At 45.4% G+C, this 23,968-nt stretch overlaps 1 protein-coding gene across 1 annotated transcript in view; it reads right to left on the reverse strand.

Annotated features, from left to right (window-relative positions):
* Positions 1-836: 836 nt before the first annotated feature.
* Positions 837-23,968, reverse strand: part of riok3 (RIO kinase 3 (yeast)) — a 76,397-nt gene continuing 53,265 nt past the window's right edge. The window contains exons 8-13 of the mRNA XM_072468542.1: positions 18,441-18,623; positions 17,200-17,359; positions 16,753-16,833; positions 15,891-15,980; positions 4,103-4,210; positions 837-1,625 (exon numbers count right to left, since the gene is read on the reverse strand). Coding sequence (XP_072324643.1) covers positions 1,530-1,625; positions 4,103-4,210; positions 15,891-15,980; positions 16,753-16,833; positions 17,200-17,359; positions 18,441-18,623 — 718 coding nt within the window. The 3' untranslated portion in view covers positions 837-1,529. The remainder of the gene's footprint in view (positions 1,626-4,102; positions 4,211-15,890; positions 15,981-16,752; positions 16,834-17,199; positions 17,360-18,440; positions 18,624-23,968) is intronic.

The raw sequence follows: 23,968 nt of genomic DNA on the forward strand, positions 1-23,968 counted from the left end.
GTTGGGACGTTATGCTGCAGTTATACACGACGTTGGTGAGGCTGCTCTGGAGTACTGTGTTCAGTTTTGGTCGCCTTACTATAGGAAAGATGTTATTAAACTGGAGAAAGTGCAGAAGAGATTTACAAGGATGTTGCCAGGATTGAGGGGACTGAGTTACAGGGAGAGACTTTTTTCTTTGGAGTGTAGGAGACTGAGGGGTGATCTTATAGAGGTGTACAAGGTCATGAGAGGCATGGCTCGGGTGAATGCGCTGTCTTTTTCCCAGGGTTGGGGAATCAAGAACTAGAGAACATAGGTTTAAGGTAATTGGGGAAAGAATTAATGGGAACCGGAGGTGCAACTTTTTAAACACAGAGGATGGTACGTGTGGAATGACCTTCCCGAGGAAGTGGTTGAGGCAGGGACATTGACAACATTTAAAAGGCATTTGGACAGATACATAGATAGGAACGGTTGAGAGGGCTATGGACCAAATGCAGGGAAATGGGGTTAGCTTAGATGGGATCTTTGGTTGGCATGGACAAGTTTGGGCCGAAGAGCCAGTCTCTGTGTCATATGTGTCCAATTTAAACTTGTACACAACCAAAATGACATGTGACTTATCAGTTTTGAAAAGGTTGTTATACTGATACTCTTGGAAGAAATGTTTTTTGGAGTCAGCTTTTACTGGTCAGTATGAAGCTAAAATGCAGGCCCATCCTCCAATATGCTGATGGAATGAACTAAGAGGTACAAGATGTCACAAGCACAGTAATAGTCCTTCCAGACGCAAAGGATGCCCTTTGCCTACGGAGCATGCTGTTTTGTTAAATGCCATTTATAAACAAAATGAGGAGTTTCCCCAAATATTTTTAATACCTTTTAAGATTCATTGATAATCTGCTGAACACATTAGTAATCTGTTGAATACAAACAGGATTTCACTATGTATTTTTTAAACAAATGGAGTTACAAAATCACCTTGGAACAGCACAAGTAATATCGGTCTAATTGTTAAAATGTGAATCGAAAGCCATATTACTTCAGATTACATCGCGCTGTCGCAGTGAATCAGCTGGAGTGCAGGTCCTGCACTACCAGTGGCACCTTCAACACATCAAATAGGTAAATGGAAGGATTACCATTTTTGGAGAATAATGTGACGAATATGTCCATTCCTCTTATTCCAGTTCTAAAACGTGCAATATTTTATGGTTAAATTCCAGATGTCAAAATATGGCTTTCACTCAAAATGTAAAGTTAAGAGACATTGTTTATTTGATTTTAAACTTCACTAACACGAGAATGCAAAGCGTTTTCTGACACAGGTGCCAAATTAATATTAATACAGATGGTGCAGACAGAGGAGTATCTTCAACATCACCACACCAGTCTAATTTTGGCCACAAATACCAATTACTGTGTACAAATCTAATGATAATCTAATTTTAAATCAAATTAAATTGCACAATCAAATTTCCATCGCTGTTGAATCCCAGCTTGCAAAGCTCAGTCTGCAAGAGATTTTTAAAAGCCTTTTCCCTGGTTTAGTCCTCTTCCGCAATTTCAAATTCAGAAATCATCTTCCCGCGTTTCCCTATCTGTCGGACGTGGTCTTCATTGATTTTTTCCAAAGCTTCGATCTAAGATTTTTTTTTAAGAAAGGCAAATAAGGACAGAGTTTGAAGGACAGACATATTAAAATGAATGAATCCATTGATTGGATTTAAAATTTTACACGTAAAAGAATTAGAGGCTGTTTGTTTTCTGAACCAAATATGCATCGATTGATAAAAACTGAAGTTACATTTTGTCTTAAAGCCAGAATCACTAAATCCATTAAAGTAACGGACACATTTTCACCTATTTGTACAAACCGTGATCAGTCATGATCGAACGGCAGAGCAGACTCGATGGGTCAAATGGCCTAATTCTGCTCCTACATCTTATGAACCGTGGAAAGAAATAGACTCTCAGATAATCGAAAGAGTTTACCCCCTGGCAACACAGAAATTAGCTTCATTCATGCCCATCCAAATATATTGGAGTGGTTGGGACTGTTTTTCTCAAGAGAAAGGTTGAGAGGAGATTTGATGGGGATATTCAAAATTCTGAGGGGTCTAGACAGAGTAGATAGGGAGAAATAGTCCCAGTCATGAAAGTGCCGAGAACGAGAAGGTACAAAGTGAGGAGTAAAACCTTTTACGCAGTGAATGGTTGGGGTCTAGAATACACTGACAGAGTGTGGAGGAGGCAGGTTCAATCGAGGCCTTTGAGGGGGATTTGGACTACTATGTGAAAAGGAAGAATATGCAGGGTTATGGGGAGAAGCCGCGGGAAATGGACTAAATGAATTGCTCATTTGGAGAGCTGGTGCAGCCACGATGGGCCACACCAAAAATGATTACTTAAAATAAAAAGTCACGGTGTAGGGATAACAGGTCGACTAGCTAACAGGAAACAGAGTTGGCATGAATGGGTCTTTTTCTAGTTGGCAGGATGTGACGAGTGGTGTGCCTCGTGTTGGGCCTCAACTTACAATTGATATAAATGACTTGGATGAAGGAGCTAAAGGCAAGGTTGCTAAATTTACTGGTGACACAAAGGTAGGAAAGTAAATTGTGAAGAGGCAGTAAGGAGGTTACAAAAGGAACATAGATAGGTGTGGGATTGAGGTTAACAATCAGATCAACCATGATCTGGGCAGCATGGTGGCGCAGTGGCTAGCACTGCTGCCTCACAGCTTGAAGGACACCTGTTCAATCTGGGTCACTGTTTGCACATTCTCCGTGTCTGCGTGCATCTCACTCCCGCAATCCAAAAATGTACAGTAGGTGGGTTGGCTATGTTAAATTGCCCCTTAATAGGAAAAAATACTTTTAAAAGATCAACCATGATCTTATTGAATGATGGAGCAGGTTTGAGGGGCCGAATGCCCTACTCTGCTCTTAGTTTGTAGTGTCCTTTTAAGAAATGTTTTGTCTTATCACATGGCTTCAGTGATATCTTGTGTGGGTAAAGCTGGACTGTGGCTCTGTTGAGTTTTTACTTTCGCTTTGAGTTTGGACTGGTTTATAAAGAAGTGTTTTTCTCTATCTTCATTTTAAAAGCTCTTTTCATACTGCTTGGTAACTTAAGAGATAATTGCTTTGTGGAAGGAACTCAAATCTGCTGTTTGAAAAGGGGACAGAGTATCAATAACAACAGTCTTATACCAGTGAGAATGTCGTGTGCTGGGCCACACCTTTGAAAAAAGTGTTTCTGGTTTTACTTGGATTTTGTTATTGAATTGGAACAGTTAAGGGGAATTTTTAAAACCCTGGCCCATAACAGTTTGTAAAGGACCTCCTTCTGCGCTGTAGCAATCTGTTATTCTATGATATTTTTCACTTTCAGCAATATATTATTGGAAAATACAATCTAAGTTACTGGTTTATCAAATGAAATGTTAACAGTGAGTCTCAACAACAACTTGCTCATTTAAACTCCTGGAGTATTGTGTTCAGTTTTGGTCTCCTTACTTGAGAAAGGACGTACTGGCACTGGAGGGTGTGCAGAGGAGATTCACTAGGTTAATCCCAGAGCTGAAGGGGTTGGATTACGAGGAGAGGTTGAGTAGACTGGGACTGTACTCGTTGGAATTTAGAAGGATGAGGGGGGATCTTGTAGAAACATATAAGATTATGAAGGGAATAGATAGGATAGATGCAGGCAGGTTGTTTCCACTGGCGGGTGAAAGCAGAACTAGGGGGCATAGCCTCAAAATAAGGGGAAGTAGATTTAGAACTGAGTTTAGGAGGAACTTCTTCACCCAAAGGGTTGTGAATCTATGGAATTCCTTGCCCAGTGAAGCAGTAGAGGCTCCTTCATGAAATGTTTTTAAGATAAAGATAGATAGTTTTTTGAAGAATAAAGGGATTAAGGGTTATGGTGTTCGGGCCGGAAAGTGGAGCTGAGTCCACAAAAGATCAGCCATGATCTCATTGAATGGTGGAGCAGGCTCGAGGGGCCAGGTGGCCTACTCCTGCTCCTAGTTCTTATGTTCTTATTATGTTCTTAAACATAGTAACACATCTCAAGACACTGAAAAGCAGTGCTTTATCTCAAGAAAATATTATACCTCAACAATGAAGTCCACTTCATTATCCGCTGTAATATCTAGACCAGAGACAGCATTGAAAAGCTCCCGTTCATCCATTGCGTCTGCAACTCCTGCCTTTTGGAAGAACTGCAATAAGGGGAGCAGCATTAAAGATCGCTCGGCATGTTCGTGACATAGGAAAACCACAAGTTATACACATATCATCAATTTAAAAAAAAACAATTCAAAATAAGAGAAGTGTTTAATTGCACTTTACAAATTGTAATTTTTGAATTCTAGTCACTGCTGGAATATGACAAAAGGATCAGCCAATTTGGGAAAGGCAAGCTCCCACTGGCAGCAATGTGACAATAGCCAGATCATTTCTTTTACTAATACTGGTTAAAGGATAAATATGATTCACTGCTCTTTGAAACAGTGCCATGAGATTGTTTGCATTGATCAACTGGGAAGATAGAGCCTCAGACTTGTGTCTCATTGGAGAGATGGAACCTCCAATAGTGCCACTCTCAGGCTGCACGTACTGAGGCAAACAGGATTCTCAGGGGGATTGACAGGGCAGATGCCAAGAGGCTATTTCCTCTTGTGAGAGAGTCTAGCACCAGAGGGCATAATCTCAGAGTAAGGGGTCACCCATTTAAGACAGAGGTGAGGAAGAATGTCTTCTCTCAGAGGGTGAATCGGTGGAATTCTTTACCACAGAGGGCTGTAGATGCTGGCTTGTTAAGTATGTTCAAGGCTGAGATAGACAGATTTTTAAATCAGTGAATCAAGGGTTTATGGGGATAAGGCGGGAAGTGGAGTTAAGGATTATATATCAGCCTGATTTCATTGAATGCGGAGCAGATTCGATGGGCCGAATGGCCTACTCCTGTACCTATGTCTTAAGGAGTTAGCACAGGGAGTGGAGAAGTGAGGTAGGAGATGGTGATGGAGTGACAATGTCACTGATGGATATTCCAGAGCGACAGGCTAATTCAAATATCACAGCAGCTGGTGGAATTTTAATTCAATTAATACATTTGGAATTTTACAAAGCTAGGCTAATGGTGACCACAAAACCATTGTCGATTGTCTTAAAAAACCCATCTGGTTCACTAATGTCCTTTAAGGAAGGGAATCTGTTGTCCTTACCCGGTCTGGCCTACATGTGACCCAGAGCCAGGTTGATTCTTACTGCCCCCTGAAATGGCTGAGCGAGACACTCAGTTGAATCACAATCACTATGAAGTCCATACTGACAGAATCATGCCGTACAATGCCCCAGACACCTCCATCCCTGTGTACATCTTGTCCCACTGACAGGACAGACCCAGAGGTGGCAGCACAATGGTATATAGCTGCTAGACTGGGTCTGCAGCAGGAGGTAAGAACACAAAGAGAGAAAAACAGATGTTACCTCATCCTCACCAACCTGCTTGTTGTAGATGGGTCTGGCTGTGACAGTATCGGTAAGAGTGACAACTGCACAATCGTAGAGATGAATTTCAGTCTTTACATTGAAGATATCTTGCACCGTACTGTGTGGCACTATCACCGTGCTATATGGGATGGCTTTCGAACAGATCAAGCAACTCAAGACTGGGCATCCACGAGGCGCTGTGGGCCATCAGCAGCAGCAGAATTGTATCAACCACAATCTGCAACCTCCTGGCCCGGCATATCCCCCACTCTACCATTACCACCCAGCCAGGGGTCAACCCTGGCTCAATGAAGAGTGCAGGAGAGCATGGGCCACGAACCACACCAGACACACCTAAATGTGAGGTGTTAACCTGGTGAAGCTGCAACAATAGAGCTAAGCGATCCTGCGACCAACAGATCCGATCCAAGATCTGCGTTCTGGGCACATCCAGTCATGAATGGTGGTGGAAAATTAAACAACTCTGTGAAGCAGGAGGCTCCATAAATAGTACGGTAAAGTCACCATAGTCCCAGATCACCATAGGCTGCTTTTTCCTTTGATGGGGGAGAGCTGACTGGTGACGGTTTAACCTGAGGACCACCAAACCTCAGACAAGGGCAAGGTTGAGAAGGTGGGACTTTCATGAATAACCTCAGCCTGTGCGGGAATTGAACCCGTGCTGCTGGCATTACTCTGCATCATGACCCAGGGACAAGACATATAAATTCTGTGGCTACAGGAGTATGTCAGAGGCTTGAAACTTTGCTGTGCGACAAACCTCCTGACTCCTCAAAGACTGTCTACCACCTACAAGGCACAAGTCAGGAGTGTGATGGAATATTCCCCACTTGCCTGGATGAGTGCAGTTTCAACGGCACAGTGGTTAGCACTGTTGCCTCACAGCACCAGGGACCCATGATCAATTCCAGACTTGGATCACTGTGTGGAGTCTGCACATTGCCCCCCTGTCTGCATGGGTTTCCTCCGGGTGCTCCGGTTTCCTCCCACAGTGCAAAGATGTACAGGTTTGGTGGATTAGTCATGCTAAATTGCCCCTTAGTGTCCAATGATGTACAGGTTAGGTGGGGTTACAAGGTTAGGGCAGGAGAGTGAGCCTAGGTAGACTGCTCTTTTAGAGGATCGGTGCAGTTCATGGGCCAAATGGCCGTCTCCTGCACTGTAGGGATTCTAAATCATTGTGCTCTTCTATATCTACATCAACAATACTCAAGAAGCTGGCCACCATCCAGGACAAAGCAGCCTGATTGATTGGCACCACATTCACAAACATTCACTCCCTCCACCACTAATACACTGTGGCAGCAGCGTGCACTATTTATAAGAGCCACTGGAGCAACTCACCAAGGCTCCTTTGACAGCACCTTTCCAACCCATGACCTCGATCACCGAGCTGGATAAAGGCAGCAGATGCACGGGAACATCAGCAGGTTCCCATCCAAGTCCCTCACTACTCTGACCTGGAACTATATCCCCGTTCCAACACTGTCCCTGGATCAAAGTGTTGGAACTTCCGCTGCGGGAGCATCTATCCCACACGAACAGCAGCGGTTCAAGAAGGCAGCTACCCATCATCTTCCCAAGGGCAATTCAAGGGTAAGGCAGGAATTCAGGGAGCTAGGGTGGAAACTTAGATCTAGGACAAACAGAGTTATTATCTCTGGGTGGTTACCCGTGCCACGTGATAGCGAGATGAGGAATAGAGAGAGAGAGGAGTTGAACACGTGGCTACAGGGATGGTGCAGGAGGGAGGGTTTCAGATTTCTGGATAATTGGGGCTCATTCTGGGGTCGGTGGGACCTCGAAAAAGGGATGGTCTACACCTGGACCAGAGGGGTACCAATATCCTGGGGGGGAAATTTGCTAATGCTCTTCGGGACGGTTTAAACTAGTTCAGCAGGGGCTTGGGAACCTGAATTGTAGCTCCAGTATACAGGAGGTTGAGAGTAGTCAGGTCATGAGTAAGGTTTCAAAGTTGCAGGAGTGTACCGACAGGCAGGAAGGTGGTTTAAAGTGTGTCTTCTTCAATGCCAGGAGCATCCGGAATAAGGTGGGTGAACTTGCGGCATGGGTTGGTACCTGGGACTTTGATGTTGTGGCCATTTCGGAGACATGGATAGAGCAGGGACAGGCATGGTTGTTGCAGGTGCTGGGGTTTAGATATTTCAGTAAGCTCAGGGAAGGTGGTAAAAAAGGGGGCGGGGTGGCATTGTTAGTCAAGGACATTATTACGGTGGCAGAAAGGACGTCTGATGAGGACTCATCTACTGAGGTAGTATGGGCTGAGGTTAGAAACAGGAAAGGAGAGGTCACCCTGTTAGGGGTTTTCTATAGGCCTCTGAAAAGTTGCAGAGATGTAGAGGAAAGGATTGCAAAGATGATTCTGGATAGGAGCGAAAGCAACAGGGTAGTTGTTATGGGGGACTTTAACTTTCCAAATATTGACTGGAAACGCTATAGTTCGAGTACTTTAGGTGGGTCCGTTTTTGTCCAATGTGTGCAGAAGGGTTTCCTGACACAGTATGTAGATAGGCCAACGAGAGGCGAGGCCATATTGGATTTGGTACTGGGTAATGAACCAGGACAGGTGTTAGGTTTGGAGGTAGATGAGCACTTTGGTGATAGTGACCACAATTCGATTAAGTTTACTTTAGTGATGGGAAGGGATAGGTATATACCGCAGGGCAAGAGTTATATCTGGGGGAAAGGCAATTATGATGCGATGAGGCAAGACTTAGGATGCATCGGATGGAGAGGAAAACTGCAGGGGATGGGCACAATGGAAATGTGGAGCTTGTTCAAGGAACAGCTACTGCGTGTCCTTGATAAGTATGTACCTGTCAGGCAGGAAGGAAGCGGTCGAGCAAGGGAACCGTGGTTTACTAAAGCAGTCGAAACACTTGTCAAGAGGAATGAGGAGGCTTATGTAAAGATGAGACATGAAGGTTCAGTTAGGGCGCTCAAGAGTTACAAGTTAGCTAGGAAGGACCTAAAGAGAGAGCCAAGAAGAGCCAGGAGGGGGACATGAGAAGTCTTTGGCAGGTAGGATCAAGGATAACCCTAAAGCTTTCTATAGATATGTCAGGAATAAACGAATGACTAGGGTAAGAGTAGGGCCAGTCAAGGACAGTAGTGGGAAGTTGTGCTTGGAGTCAGAGGAGCTAGGAGAGGTGCTAAATGAATATTTTTCGTCAGTATTCACACAGGAAAAAGACAATGTTGTCGAGGAGAATATTGAGATTCAGGCTACTAGACTAGAAGGGCTTGAGGTTCATAAGGAGGAGGTGTTAGCAATTCTGGAAAGTGTGAAAATAGACAAGTCCCCTGGGCCGGATGGGATTTATCCTCGGATTCTCTGGGAAGCTAGGGAGGAGATTGCTGAGCCTTTGGCTTTGATCTTTAAAGTCATCTTTGTCTACAGGAATAGTGCCAGAAGACTGGAGGATAGCAAATGTTGTCCCCTTGTTCAAGAAGGGGAGTAGAGACAACCCAGGTAACTATAGACCAGTGAGCCTTACTTCTGTTGTGGGCAAAATCTTGGAAAGATTTGTAAGAGATAGGATGTATAATCACCTGGAAAGGAATAATTTGATTAGAGATAGTCAACACGGTTTTGTGAAGGGTAGGTCGTGCCTCACAAACCTTATTGAGTTCTTTGAGAAGGTGACCAAACAGGCGGATGAGGGTAAAGCAGTTGATGTGGTGTATATGGATTTCAGTAAAGCATTTGATAAGGTTCCCCACGGTAGGCTACGACAGAAAATACGGAGGCATGGGATTCAGGGTGATTTAGCAGTTTGGATCAGAAATTGGCTAGCTGGAAGAAGGGTGGTGGTTGATGGGAAATGTTCAGACTGGAGTCCAGTTACTAGTGTACCACAAGGATCTGTTTTGGGGCCACTGCTGTTCGTCATTTTTATAAATGACCTGGAGGTGTGCGTAGAAGGATGGGTGAGTAAATTTGCAGATGACACTACAGCCGGTGGAGTTGTGGACAGTGCGGAAGGATGTTACAAGTTACAGAGGGACATAGATAAGCTGCAGCGCTGGGCTGAGAGGTGGCAAATGGAGTTTAATGCAGAAAAGTGTGAGGTGATTCATTTTGGAAGGAATAACAGGAAGACAGAGTACTGGGCTAATGGCAAGATTCTTGGCAGTGTGGATGAGCAGAGAGATCTCGGTGTCCATGTACATAGATCCCTGAAAGTTGCCACCCAGGTGGAGAGGGTTGTTAAGAAGGCGTACAGTGTGTTGGCTTTTATTGGTAGAGGGATTGAGTTTTGGAGCCATGAGGTCATGTTGCAGCTGTACAAAACTCTGGTGCGGCCGCATTTGGAGTATTGCGTGCAATTCTGGTCGCCGCATTATAGGAAGGATGTGGAAGCATTGGAAAGGGTGCAGAGATTTACCAGAATGTTGCCTGGTATGGAGGGAAGATCTTATGAGGAAAGGCTGAGGGCCTTGAGGCTGTTTTCGTTAAGAGACAAGAAGGTTAAGAGGTGACTTAATTGAGGCATACAAGATGATCAGATGATTAGATAGGGTGGACAGTGAGAGCCTTTTTCCTCGGATGGTGATGTCTAGCACGAGGGGACATAGCTTTAAATTGAGGGGAGATAGATATAAGACAGATGTCAGAGGTAGGTTCTTTACTCAGAGAGTAGTAAGGGTGTGGAATGCCCTGCCTGCAACAGTAGTGGACTCGCCAACACTAAGGGCATTCAAATGGTCATTGGATAGACATATGGACGATAAGGGAATAGTGTAGATGGGCTTTAGAGTGGTTTCACAGGTCGGCGCAATATCGAGGGCCGATGGGCCTGTACTGCGCTGTAATGTTCTATGTTCTAATTGCAGATACATTCTGGCCTAGCCAGCAATGCCGATATTTCATGAATGAATAAGAACAATTCCCAGTTTTCACGTGTAAGGTGTTGGCCTCGAGATAAAGCAGGGAAATCACAGAAAGGCAGAGAGGGCAAAACTACAGAGTGATTTCAACACAACGGTTATCTGCGGCACGCAGCATCCTGGGAAATTGTGATCTAACGTACCTCAGAGTTAGGACCAGGGTATCGATGACCAGGTGGGGAGGCAATCGCTTAGATTTTGGCTATATTTAAGCTTTACTATCAGAAAATGGCACTGCAGGGAGAGTAACAGTCATTAACACTGGTGGGGGGGGTTGACTACTTAATTTTGTTCGGTCAGAGTTTGGTGCAGTGAGAGTTGCTACTGCAACACCAGAGCTACTGAATTTGCACCTTATTTGGTGAAGAGATAATGACAATGTCACTGGCCAGGCGACTGCTGTGTGGATGTGGGTTCAAATCCCACAAACAAAGAACAAAGAAATGTACAGCACAGGAACAGGCCCTTCGGCCCTCCAAGCCCGCGCCGACCATACTGCCCGACTAAACTACAATCTTCTACACTTCCTGGGTCCGTATCCTTCTATTCCCATCCTATTCATATATTTGTCAAGATGCCCCTTAAATGTCCCTATCGTCCCTGCTTCCACTACCTCCTCCGGTAGCGAGTTCCAGGCACCCACTACCCTCTGCGTAAAAAACTTGCCTCGTACATCTACTCTAAACCTTGCCCCTCTCACCTTAAACCTATGCCCCCTAGTAATTGACCCCTCTACCCTGGGGAAAAGCCTCTGACTATCCACTCTGTCTATGCCCCTCATAATTTTGTAGACCTCTATCAGGTCGCCCCTCAACCTCCTTCGTTCCAGAGAGAACAAACCGAGTTTATTCAATCGCTCCTCATAGCTTATGCCCTCCATACCAGGCAACATTCTGGTAAATCTCTTCTGCACCCTCTCTAAAGCCTCCACATCCTTCTGGTAGTGTGGCGACCAGAATTGAACACTATACTCCAAGTGTGGCCTAACTAAGGTTCTATACAGCTGCAACATGACTTGCCAATTCTTATACTCAATGCCCCGTCCAATGAAGGCAAGCATGCCGTATGCCTTCTTGACTACCTTCTCCACCTGTGTTGCCCCTTTCAATGACCTGTGGACCTGTACTCCTAGATCTCTTTGACTTTCAATACTCTTGAGGGTTCTACCATTTACTGTATATTCCCTACCTGCATTAGCCCTTCCAAAATGCATTACCTCACATTTGTCCGGATTAAACTCCATCTGCCATCTCTCCGCCCAAGTCTCCAGACAATCTAAATCCTGCTGTATCCTCAGACAGTCCTCATCGCTATCCGCAATTCCACCAACCTTTGTGTCGTCTGCAAACTTACTAATCAGACCAGTTACATTTTCCTCCAAATCATTTATATATACTACAAACAGCAAAGGTCCCAGCACTGATCCCTGTGGAACACCACTGGTCACAGCCCTCCAATTAGAAAAGCATCCCTCCATTGCTACCCTCTGCCTTCTATGGCCTAGCCAGTTCTGAATCCACCTTGCCAGCTCACCCCTGATCCCGTGTGACTTCACCTTTTGTACTAGTCTACCATGAGGGACCTTGTCAAAGGCCTTACTGAAGTCCATGTAGACAACATCCACTGCCCTACCTGCATCAATCATCTTAGTGACCTCCTCGAAAAACTCTATCAAGTTAGTGAGACACGACCTCCCCTTCACAAAACCGTGCTGCCTCTCACTAATACGTCCATTTGCTTCCAAATGGGAGTAGATCCTGTCTCGAAGAATTCTCTCCAGTAATTTCCCTACCACTGAAGTAAGGCTCACCGGCCTGTAGTTCCCGGGATTATCCTTGCTACCCTTCTTAAACAGAGGAACAACATTGGCTATTCTCCAGTCCTCCGGGACATCCCCTGAAGACAGCGAGGATCCAAAGATTTCTGTCAAGGCCTCAGCAATTTCCTCTCCAGCCTCCTTCAGTATTCTGGGGTAGATCCCATCAGGCCCTGGGGACTTATCTACCTTAATATTTTTTAAGACACCCAACACCTCGTCTTTTTGGATCACAATGTGACCCAGGCTATCTACACCCCCTTCTCCAGACTCAACATCTACCAATTCCTTCTCTTTGGTGAATACTGATGCAAAGTATTCATTTAGTACCTCGCCCATTTCCTCTGGCTCCACACATAGATTCCCTTGCCTATCCTTCAGTGGGCCAACCCTTTCCCTGGCTACCCTCTTGCTTTTTATGTACGTGTAAAAAGCCTTGGGATTTTCCTTAACCCTATTTGCCAATGACTTTTCATGACCCCTTCTAGCCCTCCTGACTCCTTGCTTAAGTTCCTTCCTACTTTCCTTATATGCCACACAGGCTTCGTCTGTTCCCAGCCTTTTAGCCCTGACAAATGCCTCCTTTTTCTTTTTGACGAGGCCTACAATATCACTCGTCATCCAAGGTTCCCGAAAATTGCCGTATTTATCTTTCTTCCTCACAGGAACATGCCTGTCCTGTATTCCCTTCAACTGACACTTGAAAGCCTCCCACATGTCAGATGTTGATTTGCCCTCAAACATCCGCCCCCAATCTATGTTCTTCAGTTCCCACCTAATATTGTCATAATTAGCCTTCCCCCAATTTAGCACATTCATCCTCGGACCACTCTTATCCTTGTCCACCAGTACTTTAAAACTTACTGAATTGTGGTCACTGTTACCGAAATGCTCCCCTACTGAAACATCTACCACCTGGCCGGGCTCATTCCCCAATACCAGGTCCAGTACCGCCCCTTCCCTAGTTGGACTGTCTACATATTGTTTTAAGAAGCCCTCCTGGATGCTCCTTACAAACTCCGCCCCGTCTAAGCCCCTGGCACTAAGTGAGTCCCAGTCAATATTGGGGAAGTTGAAGTCTCCCATCACCACAACCCTGTTGTTTTTACTCTTTTCCAAAATCTGTCTACCTATCTGCTCCTCTATCTCCCGCTGGCTGTTGGGAGGCCTGTAGTATACCCCCAACATTGTGACTGCACCCTTCTTATTCCTGATCTCTACCCATATAGCCTCACTGCCCTCTGAGGTGTCCTCTCGCAGTATAGCTGTGATATTCTCCCGAACAAGTAGCGCAACTCCGCCTCCCCTTTTACATCCCCCTCTATCCCGCCTGAAACATCTAAATCCTGGAACGTTTAGCTGCCAATCCTGCCCTTCCCTCAACCAGGTCTCTGTAATGGCAATAACATCATAGTTCCAAGTAGTAATCCAAGCTCTAAGTTCATCTGCCTTACCCGTAATGCTCCTTGCATTAAAACATAGGCACTTCAGGCCACCAGACCCGCTGTGTTCAGCAACTTTTCCCCGTCTGCTCTGCCTCAGAGCCACACTGTCCCTATTCCCTAGTTCTCCCTCAATGCTCTCACCTTCTGACCTATTGCTCCCGTACCCACCCCCCTGCCATACTAGTTTAAACCCTCCCGTGTGACACTAGCAAACCTCGCGGCCAGGATATTTATGCCTCTCCGGTTTAGATGCAACCCGTCCATCTTATACAGGTCACACCTGCCCCGGAAGAGCTCCCAGTGGTCCAGAAAACGGAAACCCTCCCTCCTACACCAGCTGTTTGAGGGAGGGTTTCCGTTTTCTGGACCACTGGGAGCTCTTCCGGGGCAGGTGTTCCACCACCATGGTGGAACTTAAATTCAATAATTAAATTATCTGGAACCGGAAGCTTGGCTTAGTAATGGTGGCGGTGACACTATCAGCGATTGTCGCAAAAACCCGCCTGGATCATAATGTCCTTTAGGGAGGGAAATCGGCCGCCCTTACTCGGTCTGACCTGCTCGTGACTCCAGGCCCACAGCAATGTGGTTGACTCTGAAATGGCAATTATTGGTGGATACATAACATTGACCTTGCCAGTGATGGCCACATCCCACAGAATAATAAATTAAATTTATTTATGGGCAGCTCGGTAGCTCAGTGGGTAGCACTGCCGTCTCATGGCGCCGAGGTCCCAGGTTCGATCCCGGCTGTGGGTCACTGTCCGTGTGAAGTTTGCACATTCTCCCCGTGTTTGGGTGGGTTTCACCCTCGCAACCCAAACGATGTGCAGGATAGGTGGATTGGACACACTAAATTGCCCCTTAATTGGAAAAAATTAATTGGGTACTCTTTTGGGCAGCATGGTAGCATGGTGGATAGCACAATCGCTTCACAGCTCCAGGGTCCCAGGTTCGATTCCCGGCTTGGGTCACTGTCTGTGCGGAGTCTGCACGTTCTCCCCGTGTGTGCGTGGGTTTCCTCCGGGTGCTCCGGTTTCCTCCCACAGTCCAAAGATGTGCAGGTTAGGTGGATTGACCATGCTAAATTGCCCTTAGTGTCCAAAATTGCCCTCAGTGTTGGGTGGGGCTACTGGGTTATGGGGATAGGTTGGAGGTGTGGGCTTGGGTAGGGTGCTCTTTCCAAGAGCCAGTGCAGGCTCGATGGGCCGAATGGCCTCCTTCTGCATTGTAAATTCTATGAAATTAAATTTGGTTTTGATTGTTGGGATACGAGGCTGCACGGTGTTAAAAATACAGCACTGGGATTCCAGTCGATAAACAGAATTAAAGGAAGCTGCGTTAATCTTGTATAGAACCCTGGTTGTACCACCTGCAGTACCGTGAAGAGCTTTGCTCTCCAAATAAAAAGATGCAGAAGCACTGGAGCAAATGGAGAAGAAATTCACGAAAGTGATTGTAGAACAGAAGAAAAATTCTAAACAGGAGGAAAGATAGAACATTTCACTAGAACAAGAGAAGATCGAGGAGGCGACCTAATTAGAACATAGAACATACAGTGAAGAGGCCATTCGCCCCATTGGTCTGCACCGACCCACTTAAGCCCTCACTTCCACACTATCCTCGTAACCCAATAACCCCTCCTTTGGTCAATAAGGGCAATTTATCATGGCCAATCCACCTAACCGGCACGTCTTTGGACTGTGGGAGGAAACCGGAGCACCCGGAGGAAACCCACACAGACACTGGGAGAACGTGCAGACTCCGCACAGACAGTGACCCAGCGGGGAATCGAACCTGGGACCAAGGCGCTGTGAAGCCAAAGTGCTAACCACTATGCTACCGTGCTGCCCTTAGATTGTGGTTCTTAAAATTAGGAAGGGGTTTGATAGGGCAGTTGTAGAGAAGATGCTTCCACTTATAGGTCAAATAGGGAATTCAGAAGGAATTGCTTCACCCAGCGAGTGGCTATAGAACTGCTTACCATCAGGACTGGTTGAGTTGAAGACATTTCAGGGGAAGTTAAATGACCTGATGAGGGAGAAAGGAAGGTGGTGAGAGAAGTGAAAGATGGTAGCTGAAGTGGAGCATTAAGACTGGCCTAGGAAGTTGGTTGTGAATTGTACGTCAAATTGCACTCATTCACCGCTGCCTGGCTAAATTGACTGTGTCATCTGGATCTGTAATGGAGAAAAATAACACGACCAATACCTGAGAAACATTTTTACAGTCCCTGAAGAGGAATTTGAGACCATGAGGATGAGTAGGTTCCACAGACTGACTGACATCAATGAACCAAACCTGTCCAAACAGAAACAAAAACATAGGAGAGGTTAGAATCATCTCGGCCGTGTGAAAAGCTAACTGAACATGTCTGCTTCAACAGAATTCCAGCTGGTGAGAGTAATACGGTTTTAACAAAATAATTGTGTACATGTTCCTTTAGCTCCTATAACTTTGATCGGTACAGATGATAGCGGATTTATACCTGCAACTGAATGGTGCGAGGGCCAGAATGTCCTCCCATCCTCAGAAGATATGAAAGATAATTTTAGTCCTATTTTTGTAATCTAATTAAAAATTAGATTAATTGAGAGTTTTTAAAAAAATGCTGAAACTACCTCCAGCCTGGGAACACCATCACCTGGAGGTCCCGCTCTGAACCACACACCATCCTGACTTGCAAATATATGAAATGAAAATCGCTTATCGTCACAAGTAGGCTTCAAATGAAGTTACTGTGAAAAGCCCCTAGTCGCCACATTCCGGCGCCTGTTCGGGGAGGCTGGTACGGGAATTGAATATATCCCCGTTCCTTTAAAGTTGCTGGGAACTCCCTCTCCTTACAGCACAGTGGGTGTACCTACACAATGCGGACTTTAGCGATTCAGGAAGGCAGCTCACCACCACCTTTTCAAGGGGCAATAAAGCTGGCCTAGCCAACAACGCCTACCTCCTCGCGCTCCAGTCCAATAACGTCTCGTTGTCTGATATTCCAGCTTTCGGTTTCTACTCCACCAACAGTAAAATCCTCACTTTTCTTACCTCCTTACACATGTAAAAGTATGCTCACCTTCCCCTCATACCACAGCATGTTGTACGCACTCAGGTCAGCATGAACAAGCTTACATTCGGTGTACAGCTGCTGCATCATCTGCAATGGAAGACAGACCATTATTAAATAGTACAAAAAAGCCTCTGCTTAGCAAATATCGATCAATCAAGAAATGAGAAAGCAATGAGGTCACGAGATTGAAGAATATGAAAGACGGGATAGATGAGAGTGTGTGCGTGCATGCGTGCCCATGTCTGTGTCACACCCAGAAACACACACTTCCCCACCCTCACACTCGGATATGCCCAACTCACCGGCCATGTCCCCTCACCCCCGCACACCCTGAAACTTTCACGTCTCGATATATTTTCAATTCTTTTTGACACAAGTCACAGTACGGTTAATAACAGCAGAATATTCTCAGATCATTGTAGCTTGAGTGCGTGCAGAGATAGAATAACGTACATATAAAACCTGGTAGTAGGCCCGTTTCATATCTTCGGAGCTGAGTTTAATATCCTTTAATTTAGGGGCTGGCAAGTGGTCCTGGCCAATGAAGGACATCACAAGAACGTGCTTCTTAAGCATAACCACCTCTGGACAGGGAATTCCAGCTTCCTGCATTCTGCAAAGAAATAAAAAGACAGTGTAACTGCCACACCAGCAAGTTGAATTGATATAGGTAGGTCCTTAAAAGACAACCACAGGTGATATACAAATTCAAAGTTAAGAAAATGCAGACTTTTGTATTCGTTCATGGGCTGTGGGCCAGCATTTGTTGCCCTGGGTGTTTTGCTCGGTCATTTCAGAGGGATTGTTAAGAGTCAACCACATTGCTGTGGGTCTGGGGTCACATGTCGGCCAGGCAAGGACGGCAGATTTCCTTCCCTAAAGGACATTAGTGAAGCAAATGGGGTTTTACAACAATCAATTTCATAGAATTTACAGTGCAGAAGGAGGCCATTCGGCCCATTGAGTCTGCACCGGCTCTTGGAAAGAGCATCCTACCCAAGGTCCACACCTCCACCCTATCCCCATAACCCAGTAACCCCACCCAAAACTTAAGGGCAATTTTAGACACTAAGGGCAATTTATCATGGCCAATCCACCTAACCTGCACATCTTTGGACTGTGGGAGGAAACCGGAGACGCGGAGGAAACCCACCACACACGGGGAGGATGTGCAGACTCCGCACAGATAGTGACCCAAGCCGGAATCGAACCTGGGACCCTGGAGCTGTGAAGCAATTGTGCTATCCACAATGCTACCGTGCTGCCCGATGATAGTGTCATGGTTACCATGACCGAGACTAACTTTATGTTCTAGATTTATTAATTAAATTTAAATTCCACAAGCTGCATGATGGGATTTGAGCGCATGTTCCCCATACCAAATAATTGCTTTGTAGCGGCCTTTACAGATAAGTAAAAGGATGAGGTGTCAGATACCAAAACATTTTTTAAAACAAATTTATAGAGAGGAGCTTTGACAGGTACAGAATAATTAAAATATTGGATAGAATGTTGGTCTTCATCTGGTGTTTAAAGCCCTCCCACATCGGCCAGTCCGTCCCATCCACAAGCTGTGGCAATTAAATCTAGGTGATTGCAATTTCTCCTGTAACAAGATTACATGGTGCAGAATGAAAGTACACCATACTTTCGAACTTTAGGTCAATTTTCAATTTGAAAGGAAAAGGCACTACCTGACCAAGTTGTGCATCTCCTTCTCTGCCCACATGCGAATGATTTTGCGAGGGTTCAAATGGCTAAAGCGGTCTTTGAATCTATAATCATCCTTGATGTACTTATCACGGTTTTTAAACTCATTCAGTGTCGTCTTAAAAACTTTGATGGCACATTCTGCAGGAACCATTTTTTCGTCCATGCTTCGCAGAGAGAGAGAGAGAGAGAGAGAGAGAGAGAAACCACAATGAATTTGTGCAAATATGAATGAGTTTGGAGATGCAAGTTATAGACAACAGGAAACACTTTGGTCGTGCTTGTGATAGAAAAAAATCTCTGTATCAAGACTTTGAGTATTGCTGAAAAAAAGAGACACGCTAGCGAAGCTTTTCGAATGGCACTCATCGGGTTAGCTCGTAATAAAATACCAATCTATAGCAGGGAACAACAATTTATACCACATGAGAAGAGAGTGCTGATTGGTTGGCAAGTGGACTTTAATTGGTGGAGGCCTTGCCATGAGAATGCAGCATGGAATAGTTAACTGCCCAGCTTTGTTCAAATTCATGCCAGGTTGGTCGACTCCCAATGGTCAAGGCATTACCGTGAGGAATGAACCAAGGAATGGCAGTTCCCCAAGTTCCGGTTCTCGGCAAAGGACAGGACCCTGGATGAGAATATGTGTGGCTTTATGCGTAGGTGATGTGTACTAGGAGTCCAATTAAGAATCCTTTTTCCCTTTTTTAAAAAAAAAATTTAAAGTGCCCAATTCCTTTCTTTCCAATTAAAGGGCAATTTAGCATGGCTAATTCACCGATCCTGCACATCTTTGGATTGTGGGGATGAGACCCATGAAGACACGGGGAGAACGTGCAAACTCCACACGGACAGTGATCTGGGGCCGGGCTCGAACCCAGGTCCTCGGCGCCGTGAATCTACCCTGTCAAGCCCCGCTGAGAATCCTGTATGTCTAAATAAGCTCACCTCTCATTCTTCTGCACTCCAATGACTACAGGCCCAACCTACTCAACCTCTGCTCATAAGAAAATCCCTCCATACCCAGGATCAATCTAATGAACTTCTTCTGGACTGCCTCCAGTGCCACTATATTTTTTTTTAGATAAGGGGACCAAAACTGTTCACAGTATTCCAGGTATGGACTAAATAGTGCCTTGTATAGTTTTAGCAGGACTTCCCTAATTTTATACTTAATTCCCTTTGAAATAAAGCAACATTCCATTTGTCTTCCCTATTACCTGTTCAACCTGCATACTAGCTTTTTGCAATTTATGCCCAAGGACTCCCAGATCCCTCTGTGCTGCAGCTTCCTGCAGTCTTTCTCCATTTAAATAATATTCATGTGGAGATGCCGGCATTGGACTGGGGTGAACAAAGAACAAAGAAAATTACAGCACAGGAACAGGCCCTTCGGCCCTCCCAGCCTGCGCCGATCCAGATCCTTTATCTAAACCGGTCTTCTATTTTCCAAGGATCTACTTCCCTCTGTTCCCCGCCCATTCATATATCTGTCTAGATGCATCTTAAATGATGCTATTGTGCCCGCCTCTACCACCTCTGCTGGCAAAGCATTCCAGGCACCCACCACCCTCTGCGTAAAACACTTTCCACGCACATCTCCCTTAAACTTTCCCCCTCTCACCTTGAAATCGTGACCCCTTGTAATTGACACCCCCACTCTTGGAAAAAGCTTGTTGCTATCCACCCTGTCCATACCTCCCATAATTTTATAGACCTCAATCAGGACCCCCCTCAACCTCCGTCTTTCCAACAAAAACAATCCTCATCTCCTCAACCTTTCTTCATAGCTAGCACCCTCCATACCAGGCAACATCCTGGTGAACCTCCTCTGCACCATCTCTAAAGCATCCACATCCTTCTGGTAATGTGGCGACCAGAACCGCACGCAGTGTTCCAAATGTGGCCTAACCAAAGTCCTATACTATTGTAACATGACCTGCCGACTCTTGTACTCAATACCCCGTGCGATGAAGGCAAGCATGCTGTATGCCTTCTTGACCACTCTATCGACCTGCGTTGCCACCTTCAGGGTACAATGGACCTGAACTCCCAGATCTCTCTGTACATCAATTTTCCCCAGGACTCTTCCATTGACTGTATAGTCAGTCCGCTCTTGAATTAGATCTTCCAAAATGCATCACCTCGCATTTGCCTGGATTGATCTCCATCTGCCATTTCTCTGCCCAACTCTCCAATCTATCTATATTTTGCTGTATTCTCTGACAGGCCTCCTCGCTATCTGCAACTCCACCAATCTTAGTCTCATCTGCAAACTTGCTAATCAGACCACCTATACCTTCATCCAGATCATTTATGTATATCACAAACAACAGTGGTCCGAGCATGGATCCCTGTGGAACACCACTAGTCACCTTTCTCCATTTTGAGACACTCCCTTCCACCACTACTCTCTGTCTCCTGTTGCCCAGCCAGTTCTTTATCCATCTAGCTAGTACACCCTGAACCCCATACGACTTCACTTTTTTCCATCAACCTGCCATGGGAAACTTTATCAAATGCCTTACCGAAGTCCATGTATATGACATCTACAGCCCTTCCCTCATCAATTAACTTTGTCACTTCCTCAAAGAATTCTATTAGGTTTGTAAGACATGACCTTCCCTGCACAAAACCATGCTGCCTATCACTGATAAGTCTATTTTCTTCCAAATGTGAATAGATCCTATCCCTCAGTATCTTCTCCAACAGTTTGCCTATCACTGACGTCAAGCTCACAGGTCTATAATTCCCTGGATTATCCCAGCTACCCTTCTTAAACAAAGGGACAACATTAGCAATTCTCCAGTCCTCCGGGACCTCACCCGTGCTCAAGGATGCTGCAAAGATATCTGTTAAGGCCCCAGCTATTTCGTCCCTTGCTTCCTCAGTAACCTGGGATAGATCCCATCCAGACCTGGGGACTTGTCCACCTTAATGCCTTTTTAGAATACCCAAACCTTCCCCCTTCCTTATGCCGACTTGACCTAGAGTATTTAAACATCCATCCCTAGCCTCAACATCCGTCATGTCCCTCTCCTTGGTGAATACCGATGCAAAGTACTCATTAAGAATCTCACCCATTTCCTCTGACTCCACGCATAAATTCCCTCTTTTGTCTTTGAGTGGGCCAATCCTTTCTCTAGCTACCCTCTTGCTCCTTATATACGAATAAAAGGCTTTGGGATTTTCCTTAACCCTGTTAGCCAAAGATATTTCATGACCGCTTTTAGCCCTCTTTATTGCGCGTTTGAGATTTGTCCTACTTTCCCGATATTCCTCCAAAGCTTCATCAGTTTTAAGTTGCCTAGATCTTACGTATGCTTCCTTTGTCATCTTAGCTAGTCTCACAATTCCACCCGTCATCCATGGTTCCCTAATCTTGCCATTTCTATCCCTCATTTTCACAGGGACATGTCTGTCCTGCATTCTAATCAACCTTTCCTCAAAAGACTCCCACATTTCAAATGTGGATTTACCCTTAAACAGCCGCTCCCAATCCACATTCCCTAGATCCTGCCGAATTTTGTTATCCTTGGCCATTCCCCAATTTAGCACTCTTCCTTTAGGACCACTCTCGTCTTTGTCCACGAGTATTAAGACCATAAGACATAGGAGCTGAAGGAAGGCCATTCGGCCCATCGAGTCCACTCCACCATTCAATCATGGCTGATTTCAACTCCATTTACCCGCTCTCTCTCCATAGCCCTTAATTCCTCGAGAAATTTATCAACTTCTGTCTTAAAGACACTCAACGTCCCGGCCTCCACCGCCCTCTGTGGCAATGAATTCCACAGACCCACCACTCTCTGGCTGAAGAAATTTCTCCTCATCTCTGTTCTAAAGTGACTCCCTTTTATTCTAAGGCTGTGCCCCCGGGTCCTAGTCTCCCCTGCTAATGGAAACAACTTCCCTACATCCACCCTATCTAAGCCATTCATTATCTTGTAAGTTTCTATTAGATCTCCCCTCAACCTCCTAAACTCCAATGAATATAATCCCAGGATCCTCAGACGTTCATCGTATGTTAGGCCTACCATTCCTGGGATCAACCGTGTGAATCTCCGCTGGACCCGCTCCAGTGCCAGTATGTCCTTCCTGAGGTGTGGGGCCCAAAATTGCTCACAGTATTCTAAATGGGGCCTAACTAATGCTTTATAAAGCTCCAGAAGTACATCCCTGCTTTTATATTCCAAGCCTCTTGAGATGAATGACAACATTGCATTTGCTTTCTTAATTACGGACTCAACCTGCAAGTTTACTTTTAGAGAATCCTGGACTAGGACTCCCAAGTCCCTTTGCAATTCAGCATTATGAATTTTGTCACTGTTTAGAAAATAGTCCATGCCTCTATCCTTTTTTCCAAAGTGCAAGACCTCGCACTTGCCCACGTTGAATTTCATCAGCTATTTCTTGGACCACTCTCCTAAACTGTCTAAATCTTTCTGCACCCTCCCCACCTCCTCCATACTACCTGCCCCTCCACCTATCTTTGTATCATCGGCAAACTTAGCCAGAATGCCCCCAGTCCCGTCATCTATATCGTTAATATATAAAGAGAACAGCTGTGGCCCCAACACTGAACCCTGCGGGACACCACTCGTCACCGGTTGCCATTCCGAAAAAGAACCTTTTATCCCAACTCTGCCTTCTGCCTGATAGCCAAACTTACGGAAATCTAAAACTTACGGAATTGTGATCGTTATTCCCAAAGTAATCACTGACTGAAACTTCAACCACCTGGCCGGGATCATTCTCCAATACCAGGTCCAATATGGCCCCTTCCAGAGTTGGACTATTTACATACTGCTCTAAAAAACTCTCCTGGATGCTCCTTACAAATTCTGCTCCATCTACACCTCCAACACTACACGAGTCCCATTCAATGTTGGGCGGGAACTGAAGAACATAGATTGGGGGCAGATGTTTGAGGGCAAATCAACATCTGACATGTGGGAGGCTTTCAAGTGGCAGTTGAAAGGAATTCAGGACCGGCATGTTCCTGTGAGGAAGAAGGATAAATACGGCAATTTTAGGGAACCATGGATGACGAGAGATATTGTCGGCCTCGTCAAAAAGAAAAAGGAGGCATTTGTCAGGGCTAAAAGGCTGGGAACAGACAAAGCCTGCGTGGAATATAAGGAAAGTAGGAAGGAACTTAAGCAAGGAGTCAGGAGGGCTAGAAGGGGTCACGAAAAGTCATTGGCAAATAGGGTTAAGGAAAATCCCAAGGCTTTTTACACGTACATAAAAAGCAAGAGGGTAGCCAGGGAAAGGGTTGGCCCACTGAAGGATAGGCAAGGGAATCTATGTGTAGAGCCAGAGGAAATGGGCGAGGTAGGTACTAAATGAATACTTTGCATCAGTATTCACCAAAGAGAAGAAATTGGTTGATGTTGAGTCTGGAGAAGGGTGTGTAGATAGCCTGGGTAACATTGAGATCCAAAAAGATGAGGTGTTGGCGTCTTAAAAAATATTAAGGTAGATAAGTCCCCAGGGCCTGATGGAATCT

This window comes from Scyliorhinus torazame, chromosome 11, assembly GCF_047496885.1.
Source record: "Scyliorhinus torazame isolate Kashiwa2021f chromosome 11, sScyTor2.1, whole genome shotgun sequence".
In the NCBI taxonomy this organism is placed as follows: domain Eukaryota; kingdom Metazoa; phylum Chordata; class Chondrichthyes; order Carcharhiniformes; family Scyliorhinidae; genus Scyliorhinus; species Scyliorhinus torazame.